The sequence below is a fragment of the Polyodon spathula genome, chromosome 13 (assembly GCF_017654505.1).
Source record: "Polyodon spathula isolate WHYD16114869_AA chromosome 13, ASM1765450v1, whole genome shotgun sequence".
In the NCBI taxonomy this organism is placed as follows: Eukaryota; Metazoa; Chordata; class Actinopteri; order Acipenseriformes; family Polyodontidae; genus Polyodon; species Polyodon spathula.
Window position 1 is genome coordinate 18228273 of NC_054546.1, and position 16303 is coordinate 18244575.

The 16303-nt window shown below is 39.7% G+C and overlaps 1 protein-coding gene across 1 annotated transcript in view; it reads left to right on the forward strand.

The window, feature by feature from the left end:
* The window catches only part of LOC121326118 (hexokinase-1-like), a 31214-nt gene that overhangs the window by 8619 nt on the left and 6292 nt on the right, over nt 1-16303 (forward strand). The window contains exons 2-12 of the mRNA XM_041269291.1: nt 1563-1725; nt 6112-6260; nt 6641-6760; nt 7444-7539; nt 8182-8281; nt 9870-10053; nt 11620-11775; nt 12552-12785; nt 14314-14618; nt 15161-15309; nt 15790-15909. Coding sequence (XP_041125225.1) covers nt 1563-1725; nt 6112-6260; nt 6641-6760; nt 7444-7539; nt 8182-8281; nt 9870-10053; nt 11620-11775; nt 12552-12785; nt 14314-14618; nt 15161-15309; nt 15790-15909 — 1776 coding nt within the window. The remainder of the gene's footprint in view (nt 1-1562; nt 1726-6111; nt 6261-6640; nt 6761-7443; nt 7540-8181; nt 8282-9869; nt 10054-11619; nt 11776-12551; nt 12786-14313; nt 14619-15160; nt 15310-15789; nt 15910-16303) is intronic.

Sequence of the window (16303 nt, forward strand, 5' to 3'; positions counted from 1 at the left end):
CGGGAGAGGGGAAGAGGGAATGGGCTTGCATGGATCACTAGTATAGGGAATTGGGGGACATATCCAAGGCGCATTATAATCAAGAATCTAATCGAGGGAGCACTGTATATAAAGCAGTTGGCATCCTCCAAAAGAGGGTGACTAGCTTCATCAGATTTTGGGGTGTTTTTTCTAAGTAATATACCTTCTGGTGATGTCAATGATTCACACAATGGACAAGAGTCCTGTTGAGACAGTGTGAAACCTATACTTATGGGAATTTGAAATAATCCATAGTTTTTGTATGTAAAAGGCGACCTTCATTACCTGTCAGTTTTCAGTTGTAATTGGCAAGAAACTCCAATGAATTGTGTAAACAGGACATGATAAAAATCAATCCGCTAGGCGTTGGTGTCCTGTTAGCAGGCCACTCTCACAGTACAGAGTGCGTGGGGTTTTTCCATTCCCTGTTACTAAGCCATTAAAAAGTAATGTCATAAACTGGTGTGTATTGCACAATGCCAACTTTGAGATCATGGCTTTATACTTAAATCATATAAATCAGGAAGCAAATGAAATGGCAACATTTATGTGTACCGATTAAAACTGAGTTTCTGCTAGTGCACTTAGGGTTAGCATATCACTCCATGTACACTAAAACAGTTTGGGACAGTTCAACTCACATCGCTATATATTCTGGTACATTTAACCTGTCTCAGGTGCCTACACTTAGCAGAATGCATTGAAATGCGAGTTAAAAAGCCTGAACTGTTTCAAAAACTATTCTAGTGTACATGGAGTTACACGGTAGCCCTAAGCCTATTGAATATTGTTCCAGTCCAGGTAGACGACAAACCCAGTTTTAATCAGTATACTGATGAAGGCACCAACTGAAACATTATTCTACTTGATTTAATTTTCTGTACGTTTTAACTGAAATACAGGCTACAGCATCTACTGTAGGACTACAGGCCTTATGCCCAGTCCATGCAAGTTCACTGAGTATATCGTGTTCACTCATGTCAAGGTTGTAACATTACCCAATGCCACTTGGATGTTGTACCAGTCTTGGGATACACCATTACAGAAACGCATTTTGATGACTAAAATGAAGAACATGTCCCACCCATTCATTCTGCTTTGGAGGTAAATTAATAACACATGGGCTAGCACTTACTGTATATCCACATATGTGCATTTGAACATGTTATGATTACTGTAAATCTATTCAGGGACAATAGAGATTTTTAGGGGCATATTTTCAAATTTATCCAGCCTTTCTGGTAGTGTATTTTATACTACATAATTATAGCACTGTTTTAGTTTGGACATGTGCAAAGATACCATGATATCATGTTGTATCTAAGTTTGATAGTTTATAGCATGTTGGTCTTATCAGAGAGGTCATTAAAAAAAAGCGTGATACATTACAATGATGTCCGAGTGGCTTTATATGACTGTCAAGAGGAACAACTCGAGTCTGTACAAAATTGTTATTAATTGTGAGGTGGGATTTTTACTGAGATGGCCTTAAAAATGAGGTTTACCACCTATATTGAGCATTTTTATTTCTTTGCTTTTAGATCGACAAATACCTGTATGCCATGCGTTTCTCAGATGAAATGCTCCTGGACATCCTATGTCGGTTCAGGAAGGATCTCGAGAGTGGCCTGGCCAGAGACACCAATCCTACAGCTACAGTCAAGATGCTGCCCACATTTGTGAGGTCCATACCTGATGGATCAGGTACAGTACAGAAACACGCTACGTGTAGTGCTTTGGTTATAAAGGATTCCTTGCCTCCATTAAACAGTTTAACTGTATAAACAATGACATATCAGTGCTGTGAAAAAAGTGGAAAAAGTTAGTTGTCAGTCTCTGTCTTTGAGAGACTAAAATATTGTTGTTTGTTGATGACAAAGTGTCTGACTGTAGCCAATGTCCCTCATCGTTCAGTTGTAGTATATGGGGTACAGATGTTCATATTAAGGGGTTTACGAGAAACATATTTTACCCAGCCATTAAAAAAAAAAAAAATCTGAATTTCCCTTGCAGATTGAATCAGTCCCTGAGGTTTCTCGGTTCCTGTGTACACCCAGTTTCACTCTGTTTCAGGATTCCTACTTCAGCATTTTGCACACCTATACTTTTCAGTATTACACTGACCAACTTTAAACCCAGCCCTAGTGCTGTAATTTTCATGTTTATGAAATTGCTGCAGGCAGAGGTTACCGTATTCCCTCGAATTTAAGACTCACTTTTTAAACCAATGTTTTCTACTCAAAAATGGACTGCATTTTAATTCTGAGTATAGTGGTGGGTTAGGGTTAGGGTTAGCAGCGTGACTGGCTGCCATGAAAAGAAGAACAAAAATGTCACTGCCTGCCCACAAGCAAATCATCCATGACGTACATTCCTAGGGAATTTTCTCGTTTCAACATTCATTATTAGACTCAGTTCTAACAAACAGTACCAGCTTGGGCAGATCGGAAATACTGATCAGACCCCTGTATTTTTTGACATGCCAAGCAATACCACAGTTCACAAAAAGGAAGATTAACAGGTGTGAGTAATCACAACTGGAAATGAGAAGCAGCTCATAACTGTAATGCCCTGTGTGACAGCAGACAGCCACAAACTGCCTCCATACGTCATTTTCTTAAATGCACAATTGAGGTTGTATCTTTTTAAATGTGCATATTTGATGCTTTTTTCCCCCTCAAATTGTGTGTGGGAAATTTGGGCTGCTACTTCAATGCGGGGGTGTCTTAGATTTGAGGGAATATAGTATGTTAAAATTAACAAACAGTACAGTATAGTATTTTCCTCAAAGCATTTTGCAATGGCTGACAACTGCACTTATTTACAATAGCCGTGACACTGAAGATTAGAGGAAAAAATATCAAGAAGGACAACATTTAACACAAGATTAATTATGATGGATATTAAGAAGGAGGCTCATATAAAACCTGAATACAAAGCACATGTTGGTTAGGGTGGACAGGCATTGAATAAACGTTTACAGTTGAGTACCAATCAATGGACATTCATTTCTGCAGTGGTTTAAAAGCAGATTGGGAGAACTGAGTGTTTTAAAAGCAGATTGGGAGAATATTTTCCTCTCATATGAGGAACAAGTTTCTGCACACCCCTAATATTGAACGTCCTTGTTTGCAAAGGTAACACCGATAACCAGGGCTCTTCACTCACAATTTGAATCTGTAGAACTGAGGCCTTGCCTCAATCACATTTCTTATTGCACCTGGTTCTTCCAGCAGAATCTGCCTATTATTATAATTTTATTTATTTATTTATTTATTTATTTATTTATTTCTTAGCAGATGACCCTATCCAGGGCAATTTACAAATGTTACAAAATATCACAGTACAAAGTATCACATTTCAAAATATCACATTTTAACATGAAGCGTTCACTGTAGCTTCATATTTCTGGCTTGCCGTGGTTGTAACAGAAGTCAGTTACTGATGTACTCATAGTTTCCATCGTCCCTAGCAAGAGCGCTTTGCTTTGGTTAAGAGAACAGCGATTAAACATTTACTATAGGGGGAATAGTTCTTGAAATCTCAAAGCAATGCTAAACATACAGAGACACTGCACCACATTTCTTCCTTTGAGGCCTACTCTGCATTTCACAGTGTAGGCAACCGTGCCAGTAATTATGCCACTTCTGTTTAGATTCTCAGTCTAGTTTCTATACTGTTTTGAATCCAAAGCTTGTTTTTACTTTACAGTAATGTGTCATCCTGTCATCCTGAAATGTAAAAACAGAAATATATACAATTACATTCATCTTTACTACATGCAGCAACCAGTAGCAAAGCATTACTATAATGTCAGACTGGGTCAATAAATTCATTGGTGCTCTTAGATCCAGTCCTTTTTATTAGAAGTCAGTATGGTTAAGGGCAATGCAATTAATGCTGAAGAGCAACAACATGGTTTCCTCCAGTGCAAGGTGCTGCTAGCTGTTTCATAATGACACAGCCTGATTCATGTTGTCAGTTGGCACAATGATGGCATCCCTTTGCATATCTGTATATCCTTCTGTCAGCACAAGCTCATTCAGATAAATATTATTGCTACCAGTATAATTAGTGTTTTCATTCTTCTGCCAACAGCAGTTCTGTATTGGTAACATGTTTCTTAGATTAGAATACAATTGAATTCAATATCAAGTGTATATCTGCTGATACCACACCTAGAGAAGGGTACAAGAGATTCATGTAATGGAACTCGGGGCACTCTTTGGAGTTTTTAAATTTAAAAATAAATCAATCAATAAATCTAAAAAATGCTTGGATTTCACATGTATGTTCTTTGTCTAAATGTTCACGGACTGTACTATAGAATAGGCTTTCACATTTACAGATAGATGTTGATACAAAGTGCAGTAAATGAAAATGTCCCATTTATACTACTTGAATCATGATAATCTCTGACTTTAGTGTAAAAGTTTAGTGAATGATAGTAGTAAATACATCTATTGACACTCCTTACTTTGACACATCAACATATTTCATTGGAGTCCCACTTGTGTCCAACGTTACCATCAGTTTGATACTGAAAACATAATGAATTACAAGAGGCAAGGTTGTTAAGGGGGTCCCCAGTGGCTGACCTAGTAAAAGCACTGGCATTTTGAGTTCCGGGAGAGTCAACCAAGCATGGTTCACATCCCACTGCACTGCTGAGGATCGACACACTGTACTGAGCTTTGCACTGCAGCAAGGTTAGGGTGGGAAATCTAATGGGACCTCATTGAGCTCCAATCACTTTTACAGTGCCCTATCAGTTCAGCCATTTCCCAGGCTGTGCCCTTGCCTCTAGGGATCAGTAGCCTTGTGACACCCATTGCTTATGTTGATTGTGTGCAAACAGAATTGGCTCACCCATTGACCTTCAGTCCTCCAGATTGGTAAGTGTGTTGCATGGGTTAGGTGACATTAAAATTGTGCATTTGAGGGTTGAAAAACAGTGGTACAAAAAATTGAAAAAATAAAACAGCCAATATCTGAATGAGAGATTAGTTGCTTGTTCTCTGTGATTTTTTAGTGCGCTACTTGTCACATATAGTCATTACTGTGATATGCTCTGGAACTAATGAAGGTAAAAGTTAATGATTGCCCAGTAATGAAGAGTTTTCAAGTGCCTGAGCAGGGGTAATTGAAACGCATATTTTTCGAGTGGAAGTCGGCTGGTTTAATGTTTACTCATAGTTATTCCTGAGAGGCACTGAGGGGAAACCGATGGGTTGCTGTAGCTGGATCTTGATAGGGGGTTGCTATGTAATAATAACAACGCTTGCTGCATGTGCATCACGGTTTGAATGTCAAGTTGTTATAAATGACTGCTGTTAAAGGGTAGATGCTGCTGTCAACAAGAAGGCCAGAGCACTATAAAGAGAACTTGGCTCCTTACTGTTGTAATCAGAACAATATGCTGGCAGTGATGAGACCTGTGTGACTTTTTCTAAAATGTAAAAGAGAGCTTTTTTAAGAAAAAAAAAAAAAGATTCAATGGGCAAGACATTCAAATGCTGTATCTGTACTCACATTTTCAAGTAGATTCTTGCTATGGGCGTTAATACTTCTGTCTAAACGTTTATAGGTTATCAGAAATATGCGTGTGAAACATAGATGTTGACCTTAGTGTTTATATACAGTAACTATAAAATGACTATTAGTTGTTTATTACTATTAACTAAAACATGCTTGTTTAAGTATATGATGATTACTCAACATAAAACAATGCCATAATTATTGAGAACCTCAGAACATGCTTAGAATCATGTGACTATCTAAACTAGTTCATATGGCAGCATTGTCAGAGATCTGATTGCTTGATTTAATGGCAACTCATCAGTCTCCTTGTTCAGTGTTTGCACAGTCCCTGTAGTGCAATACCACAAGTGGTCCAAAACAAAGGAATGGATTTCTTTAAAATTTAATTGCACAATGGCCCTTCGTAGAAAAGTGTGCTGATTAGATTTTGAGATGATCTGATCAAAGGTGACTGACTGATAGCCTTCCTTGGCTTTTTATTTGGCAGGTGGGTTAATATAATACCAGTATGTATATTTTATTTATGAGTTTACACTTTGTTTTTTCCAGAAAAAGGAGATTTTATTGCCCTGGATCTGGGAGGATCCAACTTTCGGATTTTACGGGTGAAGGTTTCTCACGAGAAGAAACAGACGGTTCAAATGGAAAGTCAAATCTATGACACTCCAGAGGACATCATGCATGGCAGTGGAGCACGGGTACACCTCCTTTCCAATTCCCATATTGTATGCATGGGTGTACAGGCTAATGACGTAGAGATGGTGCACATTTATATATAATCAGTGCAGAGGTTAATCACCAGTTGATTACAAGGCAGACAGGAATATCCAGAACAAAAACATTGGCCTGTTAAAGTGCTAATCGTCCACGGGAAAAAGACTCAGGGGGACATTCGTGAGTAGCAGACAAACTGAACACATCTGCAACACTTCTATACAAAAATCGATCACTCTGTATGTTAGTATAACTTCTCATTTCCATTTCTCTAAACTTAAGGCCAATTACATAAAAATACCCAGTAAATCCTGAAAATAAATGAAAACATGAATGCTTGTGATCTGGTGTGATTTCTCTGCAGCTATTTGACCATGTGGCCGAATGCCTGGGAGATTTTATGGAGAAACAGAAAATCAAAGACAAGAAGCTGCCGGTTGGGTTTACCTTCTCTTTCCCCTGCAGTCAAACCAAATTGGATGAGGTAATGTTGAATGCTTTCCCTGCAAGATCAGTTAGATATATTGCTACATACACTGCTTGGCCACATTATTAGGAGCTGTCTACCTGGGCTTGCTCTCCTGTTACTGTATATCCCTTGATTACTCTGGAAGGCTGAATGCAGTGTCATAGTTTATTTAGTCATTGTAGCGGATCAAGTCCACCCAATAATGTTGTACCCTGATGGCCATGGCTACTTTCAGGACTATAATGCACCCATCCACTGTGCCAGGATTATGCACAAATGCTTTGAGGAGCATAACACCAGGGCAACCATAATTCCCAGATCTCAATCCAATTGAGCATGCTTGGAATGAACTTGAAAGAGGCATTCATCATCATAATCCTCAGCGCTCTGCACCAATTACATAAAATATTAATGCAATTATGGATTAACATACCTTGGGACACCTTCCAGCTCCTTGTGGAGTCTATGCCACGTCACGTCAAGGCTGTGACCAAGTCAAGCCATGGCCCAACACGATAGTACGTACAGGTCCTAATAAAGTGGCCAGGCAGTGTATATCTGTCAAACACAGTTTAATTGAAACCGTGTACTGTATATTTGCTAGAACACACAAGGCTATACCTGTAAACTATGTGTTTATTGATGCATTTTCTTGTATAGAAAGGTGTTCTACCTGTGTTCTTGTTTTTGTGTTGCAGGGTATTTTGTTAACGTGGACAAAACGTTTTAAAGCAAGTGGTGTTGAGGGAATGGATGTGGTAAAGCTGCTGAACAAGGCCATTAAGAAGCGAGGGGTATGTTCTCTTTCTTTTTTTAGGCCTCCTATTGTCAAAAACACTGGGATGTTATCTTAGGTATTTCCCTGTGTCTTCTATTATTGCTTAATTAGGAAGCAATCAAATCAAAAGAAGTTATAATGACGTTGTATAATATACTGGTCCAATTCTGGTCACCACAGCACCAAAAGAATAATTTGGCCCTGAAGGGAAGCCAACGAAGAGCAATCTCACTAATCCCAGGGTTTAAGAATGAGCTATGAAGATAGGATGAGACAGTCGACTCTATTTAGCCTGGAACAATGAAGAACTTGTGGGAACTTTACTGAAGTATTTAAAATCTTAAAAGTGAATCTGAACCAATATTTTAAACAAAACACAGAAACGGACCAGAGGACACATTTGGAAATGAAGTGGAGGTAGACTAAGAACAGAGAGTTGGAGGCACTGAGGGGGTGGAATGAGTTACCTAGTCATGTTGCTGAAGCTGTATCACTGTGATTTTTTAAGACCCAACTTGACAAAGTTTTTCAACTGAATGGCCTTCTTTCATACGTGAATGTTCTCATGTTCTTAATTATAATTCCGTAAAGACTGTTTGCTACATTGTACCATAGAGAAAGAGGAGAAAAGGGCTAATTGTCTTCTCTTTTTTTAAAGGATTATGAAGCTGATATAATGGCTGTTGTGAATGATACAGTTGGAACAATGATGACTTGTGGATTTGATGACCAGCGCTGTGAAGTAGGCGTCATTATAGGTAAATATCTGTTAGTGTTCCTTAACTGTGTGCTCTATGTGTGTGTGTGTTTATATTTGATATTATTGTTTTATTCTGGGAATAAATAGCTTGTATTCCAAACATTATTTCAGTGAAATTTTCAGCAAATTCCACTTCATCGCTATAAGGCTTTTGATTATAACGTGTCTCAGATATAATGCTCCTACAGAATGTCCCCCAATTCCCTATACTAGCGAGTCATCAATATTTCTAGTACAGTACTGGTGTTGTTCACACTGTAAACAGCTTCTGAGTCTAACTTACATTTCTGTCTCTCCCTTTTGATACAGTATCTAAACTGAAGAAAAGCTGCGGTGGCACTTTATAACACAGACATCTTATTCAGGCCTATTACATGGTTATCTTTCCTAATGTATTTACTTTTTTGCTTCGAGAGGAGCTGCGGTTTTCGCTTTAGCTCGGCTCCAGCAGCCGAACCTGGGGCGAGCCCATTTCCTCTTTCCCTCGTCCGACCTCCTCTCCTTCTCGTGCTTGGTTTGCTTGTGTGTCACTTCGAAATTAACTCTCAACCGCTATATTCATGACAGCAATATGTCTGCGTTACTGCTTTTTTCAAACGATCTGTGGAGATCACGGTTACACAGTGAATATTATTTATTAAGACAAAAGAGTTGACTCTCATCCCATGCGTACAGACCGGGATGTTGACACTTATTTAGTTGTTTTTTTTATTTGGGTCCAGGGGCCAGGTTCGTTATAGCCAAAGGTTTGTTATAATGAAGGGCGTTATAGTGAGGATGTACTGTATCTATGTTTATTTTATTCATTATTTAACCTGGTATGTCAGTCATTTACAGTGATACTGTTATTGATTTAATGACACAGTGGTTCACCCTGTATAGTCCTATTATAATTTGCAGATAAGAGTTAGTACAGTACCAATGCACTCTCTTTGGACTTCAGGACCAACCAACACTGATAAAGGTAGTGATTCTGCCTAAAGAATTAGGAGTTCATTTGGTGCTGTGCACTGGGTTTATGGCTGATAGGAGAGTTAGCAGGTCTGCACAGAGGGAACAGCTAGGTAGGTTGTGCACTAGCTGCATAGCAGAATACAAGTGCACAGCTCTGATAGCTAGTCTGACAGAGCAGCTAGAACAGCAGTGAGCAATTGAGGAGTTTGAGCAGTTTGTAGACTCCCAGGTGGAGTTGCATGTGAACCTACTTGATACACAGAGGGAGGTGGGTGAACCAGACAGGGAATGGACAGTAGTTAGAGGGCAATGGAAAAGGGGGATAGGGTAGAGCAGTTTAGCAGCATGCAAGAGAAGAGGAACCTGCAAACAGGTTTGTAGCTCTTAGGTCACAAGAACAGGAGTCAGATAGCAACCAGGGGGAGCAAAGTGAAGAGTTGCAGCAGGCCACAGAACAGGTTAGCAATATAGTAGAGGGTAGTGTTGGTGCTACAAGCAATCTAGCTGATCAACAGAGTAGGGACAGGCAGCAATCATTGTGGGGGTTTCAGTTATAAGGCATTTCATACTCAAGTTGTGGTTACAATATGAAAGAGGATTTGTTTTAGCCCACTGCTTATAAATCCATTTAGGTACGGGTACCAATGCATGTTACATGGAGGAGATGAGACACATTGACCTGGTGGAAGGGGACGAGGGGAGGATGGCAATCAACACTGAGTGGGGATCGTTTGGGGACGACGGCTCACTGGAAGACATCCGCACCGAGTTCGATAGAGAGATTGACCGTGGATCCCTTAACCCAGGGAAGCAGCTGTGAGTAACCGGTAACATTAGGGTCAATACAGTTGGGCAACCTGCATAGCATTGTACTGCTGCCGGTTTTATTATGAGATTGAAAAGAATTGTACTTTACAGTTTCAGAGCACTGATACTTTGTTCTAATTAACATCATGATAAACATAGATTCAAATCTAGATACAGAGCAATAATTAGCATGCCATCGAAAGTACCTTTTGTATACACATGCTCCTTTGAGAAAGGTGTTTTAGGCATATCCAACTTTGGGCAGCTAGCTGTTTTTGATGAAAAACTGTTTGGGAAACACATATACAGATATTAGGAAGTATGTGAACTATGAGAAAAATTAATATTGAATGCCAGGTTTTCATTTACCAATTTCTGCCAACAAGTTTTTGTACAAAGCATCGAAAAGTGGTTTTAATAAATCATTGTAAGGCCTGTTTTCGTGATAGTCTGTGAGAAGTGCATAGTCCTCTGATACTGCTGTACTGGGTGCCACTACGGCACAGCTTCATTGGACTCATTACATTTGTAAACACATCACAGTTTGTTATTGTAACACCAACAGTGGCAAAGTAAAGGAAAAGAAAGAGAGGGTTCCCAGGCGTACATGAGTTTCTTCAGGAGAAAGTAAAGTGCATACAGGGTGCATTCAAAACCTCGCTGTCAGAGGGTCATAGTGCATTCTAGCCATTTGTAACCTCCCAGAGCACTGGTAGAGTTTCAATATGTTGTTACAATATGGCAACTGCCATTCTGGGTAGGGGTGGGTGCTGTGTGGAGTGGTGGGGGTTAGTTTGGGCACCCTACTGTATAGATTCGACTCAACGCCCACCTAGTGGGTAAACAGGTTAATGCAGTATATTTAGAATGTATTTTTTGTTATAAAAGAGAAGACAATTAACCTTGTTCGCTGTCTCTATGGTAGAATGTAGCAAAGAGTGATTAAGAAAATATTATTATGAACAGATATACAAATGAGAGAAGGACATTCGGTCAATCTGTGCTCGTCTGATTCTAGAAGCTGATTGATCTCAAAACTTTGTCAAGTTGGTTCTCAAAGAATCCCAGTGATTCAGCATCAACAGCATGACCAGGTATTTTTAAACAAATTTGGTATTTGTAAATTAATACTAATAATAACCAAATAAATAAAATAAAAATAAAACAATTCATTCAGCAAAATGCACTGTCCCCCTTACTGTCACTATAATATTATTATTAGCCGCCATTTTGCAATCCTCATTTGATCCCGCCATGTTTAATCTCGAAACTGCAACTGTACTCCAACAGAAACCCACACTCTGGAGCACTCTGAAGAGAGTGAGGTTGAGTTTACAAACATACCCATAAGAGAGTTCTAGAACAAAGAGAAGAAACATTTGAAACGGAACAGAATTCCTGTATAGGTAACACAACAGAAGGACTGGAACAGAAGGAGCTGAATGGTGTCAATGTACGACTGAATGGCAGCGATGCTTGTACAGCTGTCATCACAGAGCAGTTGTCTGGTAGTACCTTGTGGTAATGGCTGAAATAAATGCACAGCATTAACTAGATCTTCTTTATCCCGCCCAGGTTCGAGAAGATGGTGAGTGGAATGTACATGGGGGAACTCGTGAGACTCATCTTGGTAAAGATGGCCAAAGAGGGTCTGCTGTTCGAGGGCAGGATCACACCTGAGCTTCTCACCAAAGGGAAATTTGAAACAAAACACATATCAGCTATAGAGAAGTAAGCTGAACTATTTCTTCTGTGCATTCAATTAGTTTCTATAACCCCAGAAGGCAACAAAAAAGGATTCACTAGCAGTGAATCTTTAACTGTATATTATTCCAGTTTATGTTTCCCCCTCAAGGGGCATTTCCCCCTTCATTTACATCACAAAAACTGGGGAATGGAAACCAGGTCAGAGTCAGAGTTGTTTAGATCATTAAACTAGACCACAGTATGATGTACCCATTGACAGCTGTAGCCACCTATACAATGACTTTCTTGATAGGATTGTAATAGGAGTTTACAGGTTCACACTCTGACTAGATGCCATAAATAATGCTTGGAGCCATTAAATTAAATTATAGTGTTAATAGTGGTGCTGTTTAGATGTATTGAATTGACCCTAATGTTTTCAGATGAATTCCACCACTGGAAAACGAAACTGGCCTATCTATGCATTGGTGCCCATACCATAGATATTGACACACCATGTGCTTTTCAATTCTCATTCCTTTCAGCTGTCTGTTAAGCTGAGGGAACAAAAAGCCACTTGTTCACTAACAGTGTTTTGAAACCTGGTTGCAGGTGACCAGGAGACCTAGTTTGAGGCAACTTTGCTTGATCAAATCCCACGTCTCTTCTGGTGTGCTGTGCAGAGGCCTGAAACCAAGTTCCAAGCCACAAAGTGGCTTCGTGTTCCCTCAGCTTTACTGTTACTAGTTGCTACGGCTCCTAAAAGGTGTATAATCCAGTGCATTCCAAATGCATTCATTGCCTTTCTTTTTTCTCCTCAGAAACAAAGAGGGTCTAACCAAAGCTAAAGATATCCTGTCCCGGCTGGGGGTGGAGCCTTCGCACGACGACTGCGTCGCTGTGCAGCACGTCTGCACAATCGTGTCCTTCCGTTCCGCCAACCTCATCGCGGCTACGCTGGGGGGAATCCTCGGGCGTCTCCGTGACAACAAGGGGGTGCCCAGACTACGCACCACCGTCGGGATCGACGGGTCTCTCTACAAGATGCACCCACAGTAGGCACTCTTCTTATTTTGTTGTCGTTTTTTTTTTGGTCTTTTTTAGACCCCATTTGAATTTTGAGTTGCTGACCTGGGACAGTGTTTTGAATTATTTTTGAAAAGCCCAGCTTTTTAACAAAGTTGCCAGATCATCTAATTATACTTTCTCATTGCAGTTAGTGAATTTCCACTTTTGATCTTTCTTCAAAATAGGGTCCTTAAGTATGAATGTTTGGTGCATGTGGATTTAAGGAAATCAAGGGGCTACACATTGTACAGTACAAAGCCCTTACTAATAGGATGCAAGCACACCTTAATCCTCAATCTTGGGCTATCAAGCTAACAATCGAGCTGAACTGTAATGTTCCCATGTATTTTGGAATAATGCTAAATGGTGACCATTGAAAATGCAGCTTGAGTAATTCTGGTACCCAAGCTCCAGAGGGAAGGGCTAGTGAATCAGCTGGCTGTACCACCTAGCCCCCAGATTCTATTTTTAAACAGCCAACATAAGCCGACATAATCTTAGTGAAAGGTTACTCCTGCAACCTGAACTCTGTGTTTGGTCAAAGGCTGTCTGTCATATAAATGGCAAGCTGCTCTGGCTATCTGGTTGCCTTAATCTGTGAATTATCTTGACAAGTTTAAAATTTCACCCTGTTTTTTCCCTCAACAAATAATGTTTGTTGTACTACTGACTAATTCAAAATAATTCTCAAAGTGTTACTGTCCAGGTTGTGGAGTTGATAACACATTGCTAGCTGCTATGTTGTACATATCACTATAATATCTTTAATTTTATTTTATATTATACAAATCCTTGGCCGTAGATCAGTGCGGACCATATTTTCATATGACATTGGGTGTATGAACGACCCTGTCAGTCTAAATAACATTGAATCTGCTGGGTCATCCAAACTTTAATCAGAAACAGTATTAACCTTGAACAGGTTTATGAAAATGCATGACAACTTAGTCGTGTGGCGAAGCAAGCAGATCTCTTACCTATGCTATTGTTAGTATATCAGCAATGTAATTAACAGTTTGACCTTGATTAATAATATTAACCAGTAACCCACACAATAATATTTCATATAAAATAACATAATGAAAATGCACATTGTTTTTATCTATATAATCTCTTTGTAGTTGGGTAAATCCGGCCCTTAGGAAATAAATATTTTGTTGACCCCCCCCCCCAGTAGTGAGCACAAATGAGTTGTATTATAAACTCTACAGCATGTTCAATAACACTTTATCTCACAGTGTCTCACAATATCTTTCTGCCTGTTTACCTCATTCATTTAGATTTTATTTTTAAAACTTCTTATTACATTTTTACAATAAACAAATAACAATAAACAATTCCATTCCCAGTTCAATGGGGTATGTACTGAGGTTCAATGGGGTATGTACCACAAAACCAGTAGTGTCACGCTCTGACCTCTCAGTTCAGTTTTACAACCAGCAAGTTCCCTTCATGTCTAACCAACTCTTCAGGGAATTGCACTACATTGTATTTATAAAAGCTGGTGTGCCGCAGGTATGCCCGGCGCTTGCAAAAGATGGTGAGGCGGCTGGTTTCGGATTGTGACGTGCGCTTCCTGCTCTCGGAGAGTGGCAGTGGGAAGGGTGCTGCCATGGTAACGGCGGTGGCGTACCGTCTGGCTGACCAGACCCGGCAGATCAATGAGACCCTGGCTGAGTTCAAACTGAGCCATGCTCAGCTGCTGGAGATCAAGAAGAGGATGCGGACGGAGATCGAGAATGGCCTGGGGAAGAAAACCCACGAGTCGGCCACCGTGAAGATGCTGCCCACGTTCGTCCGCAGCACACCAGATGGCTCAGGTAGATGAAGACTCGGAATATGAAAATATCATATTGTAGTTTCTGTGCCGTGTACATCATTCATTATATAGGTCTCAAATGTGCAGCTTTGAAAGAATCCAATATTTTCATTTTGAAACAAGATATCTGGGACTACTCTGTCAAGGAAGTTTGCAAGCCATGCTTTTAGACGGTCTTGCACTTCCTGGGTCATTCCACCTGCCCCACCCCTTTACTGGCTTTATTCCTGTCAATAACCAGTCAGCTGCTTCCCCTGCTGACTGACATGCTTTCATCCAGTAACATGCTTTGATTCAGAAGACATTGCTTGGATTAAATGAAATCAAGTAAAGCAGTAACAGGTTTCTTGGATGACAAGAACTGTTTTTTTAATTTTTTTTTTTTTATCTAGTCTAGTACCAGATTTCATGTATTAAAATGAAAATAAATGTTTGTTACAACTGCACATATATATTACAGTAGTTAAGATGAAGAAGACTGCCTTGTAATCATCTAATTCTGGTACAAGTAGCGGTTTATTACTTTATTCTGTTTGGTTTCAGAGAATGGAGACTTCTTAGCTCTTGATCTGGGCGGCACCAACTTCAGGGTGTTGCTTGTGAAGATCCGCAGTGGGAAGAGACGCACAGTGGAGATGCACAACAAGATCTATGCTATTCCTATAGAGGTCATGCAGGGGACAGGGGACGAGGTAATTGTTAATACTAATTCTAAAGTAACTGCATCTCTGGGTCCTGGTGATTTCATCATAAACCAATTGTGCTTTGCTCCTGTAGTTTCCTGAACCCCTTGGTGGAATTATAACCTTGTAACTCGCTGCTGCCCATCTGCAGCGAATTACAAGGAAAAACATAATCTTTAAAATACATCAGTATTTTCACTAGACCCATTGTGCCTCCCTGTGCTGAAAAAAAAAAAAAAAACTGTATTTGCTTGTTTTATTTCTTTAATTAGAGATTTTCAGATTGCTGAAGCATCAACTGTAGATTCAGAAAATGTATCACTTCCTGTGTCAGTCTCTCTCCCATTGGAAGTGATAAGGTACCAGGAAGCAGATCACGAACAAAAGAACAAAAACATCTTCATCACAGCGAAAAGGGACCAAAGATGGTGTTTTCTGTGCTGATACAGAAAAAGGTTGGTTTAAAAAGCACTTCTTATTTCTTTCCAGCTTTTCGATCACATCGTTCACTGCATCTCTGACTTCCTGGATTACATGGGGATGAAGAACGCCCGCCTCCCTCTCGGATTCACCTTCTCCTTCCCGTGCAAACAGACCAGTTTGGATGCAGTAAGGCCTTGTTTTCTTTAAACTTTAAAGTAGCGTAAATAATAGTTCCATACATTTTGTGTTCGGCATTTAGGGTAAAATAAAAATATAGGCTTCAATAAAAAGACAGCAAGCGTCAGCCCTCTTAAAACCATATGAGGTATCCCTAGCCATCTGTAAAGAAGTATATCACCCTACCTTGCCTCTTTTTGGTAAAATATCCTTCTCAGAAGTCCATTTTTGTTTTCTAGACATTATTTTCACTTCCTCTACTTGGTTTTTCATTATTTTCACTGCCTGTGTTACAATTAATAGGACACCACCTGACACAATATATTTTCTTTCTACTGGCAGAGTAAGGCTCAGGTGGGGTTCTATTAGCTCTGACACAGGAAATGAAATAAATACACTTTTA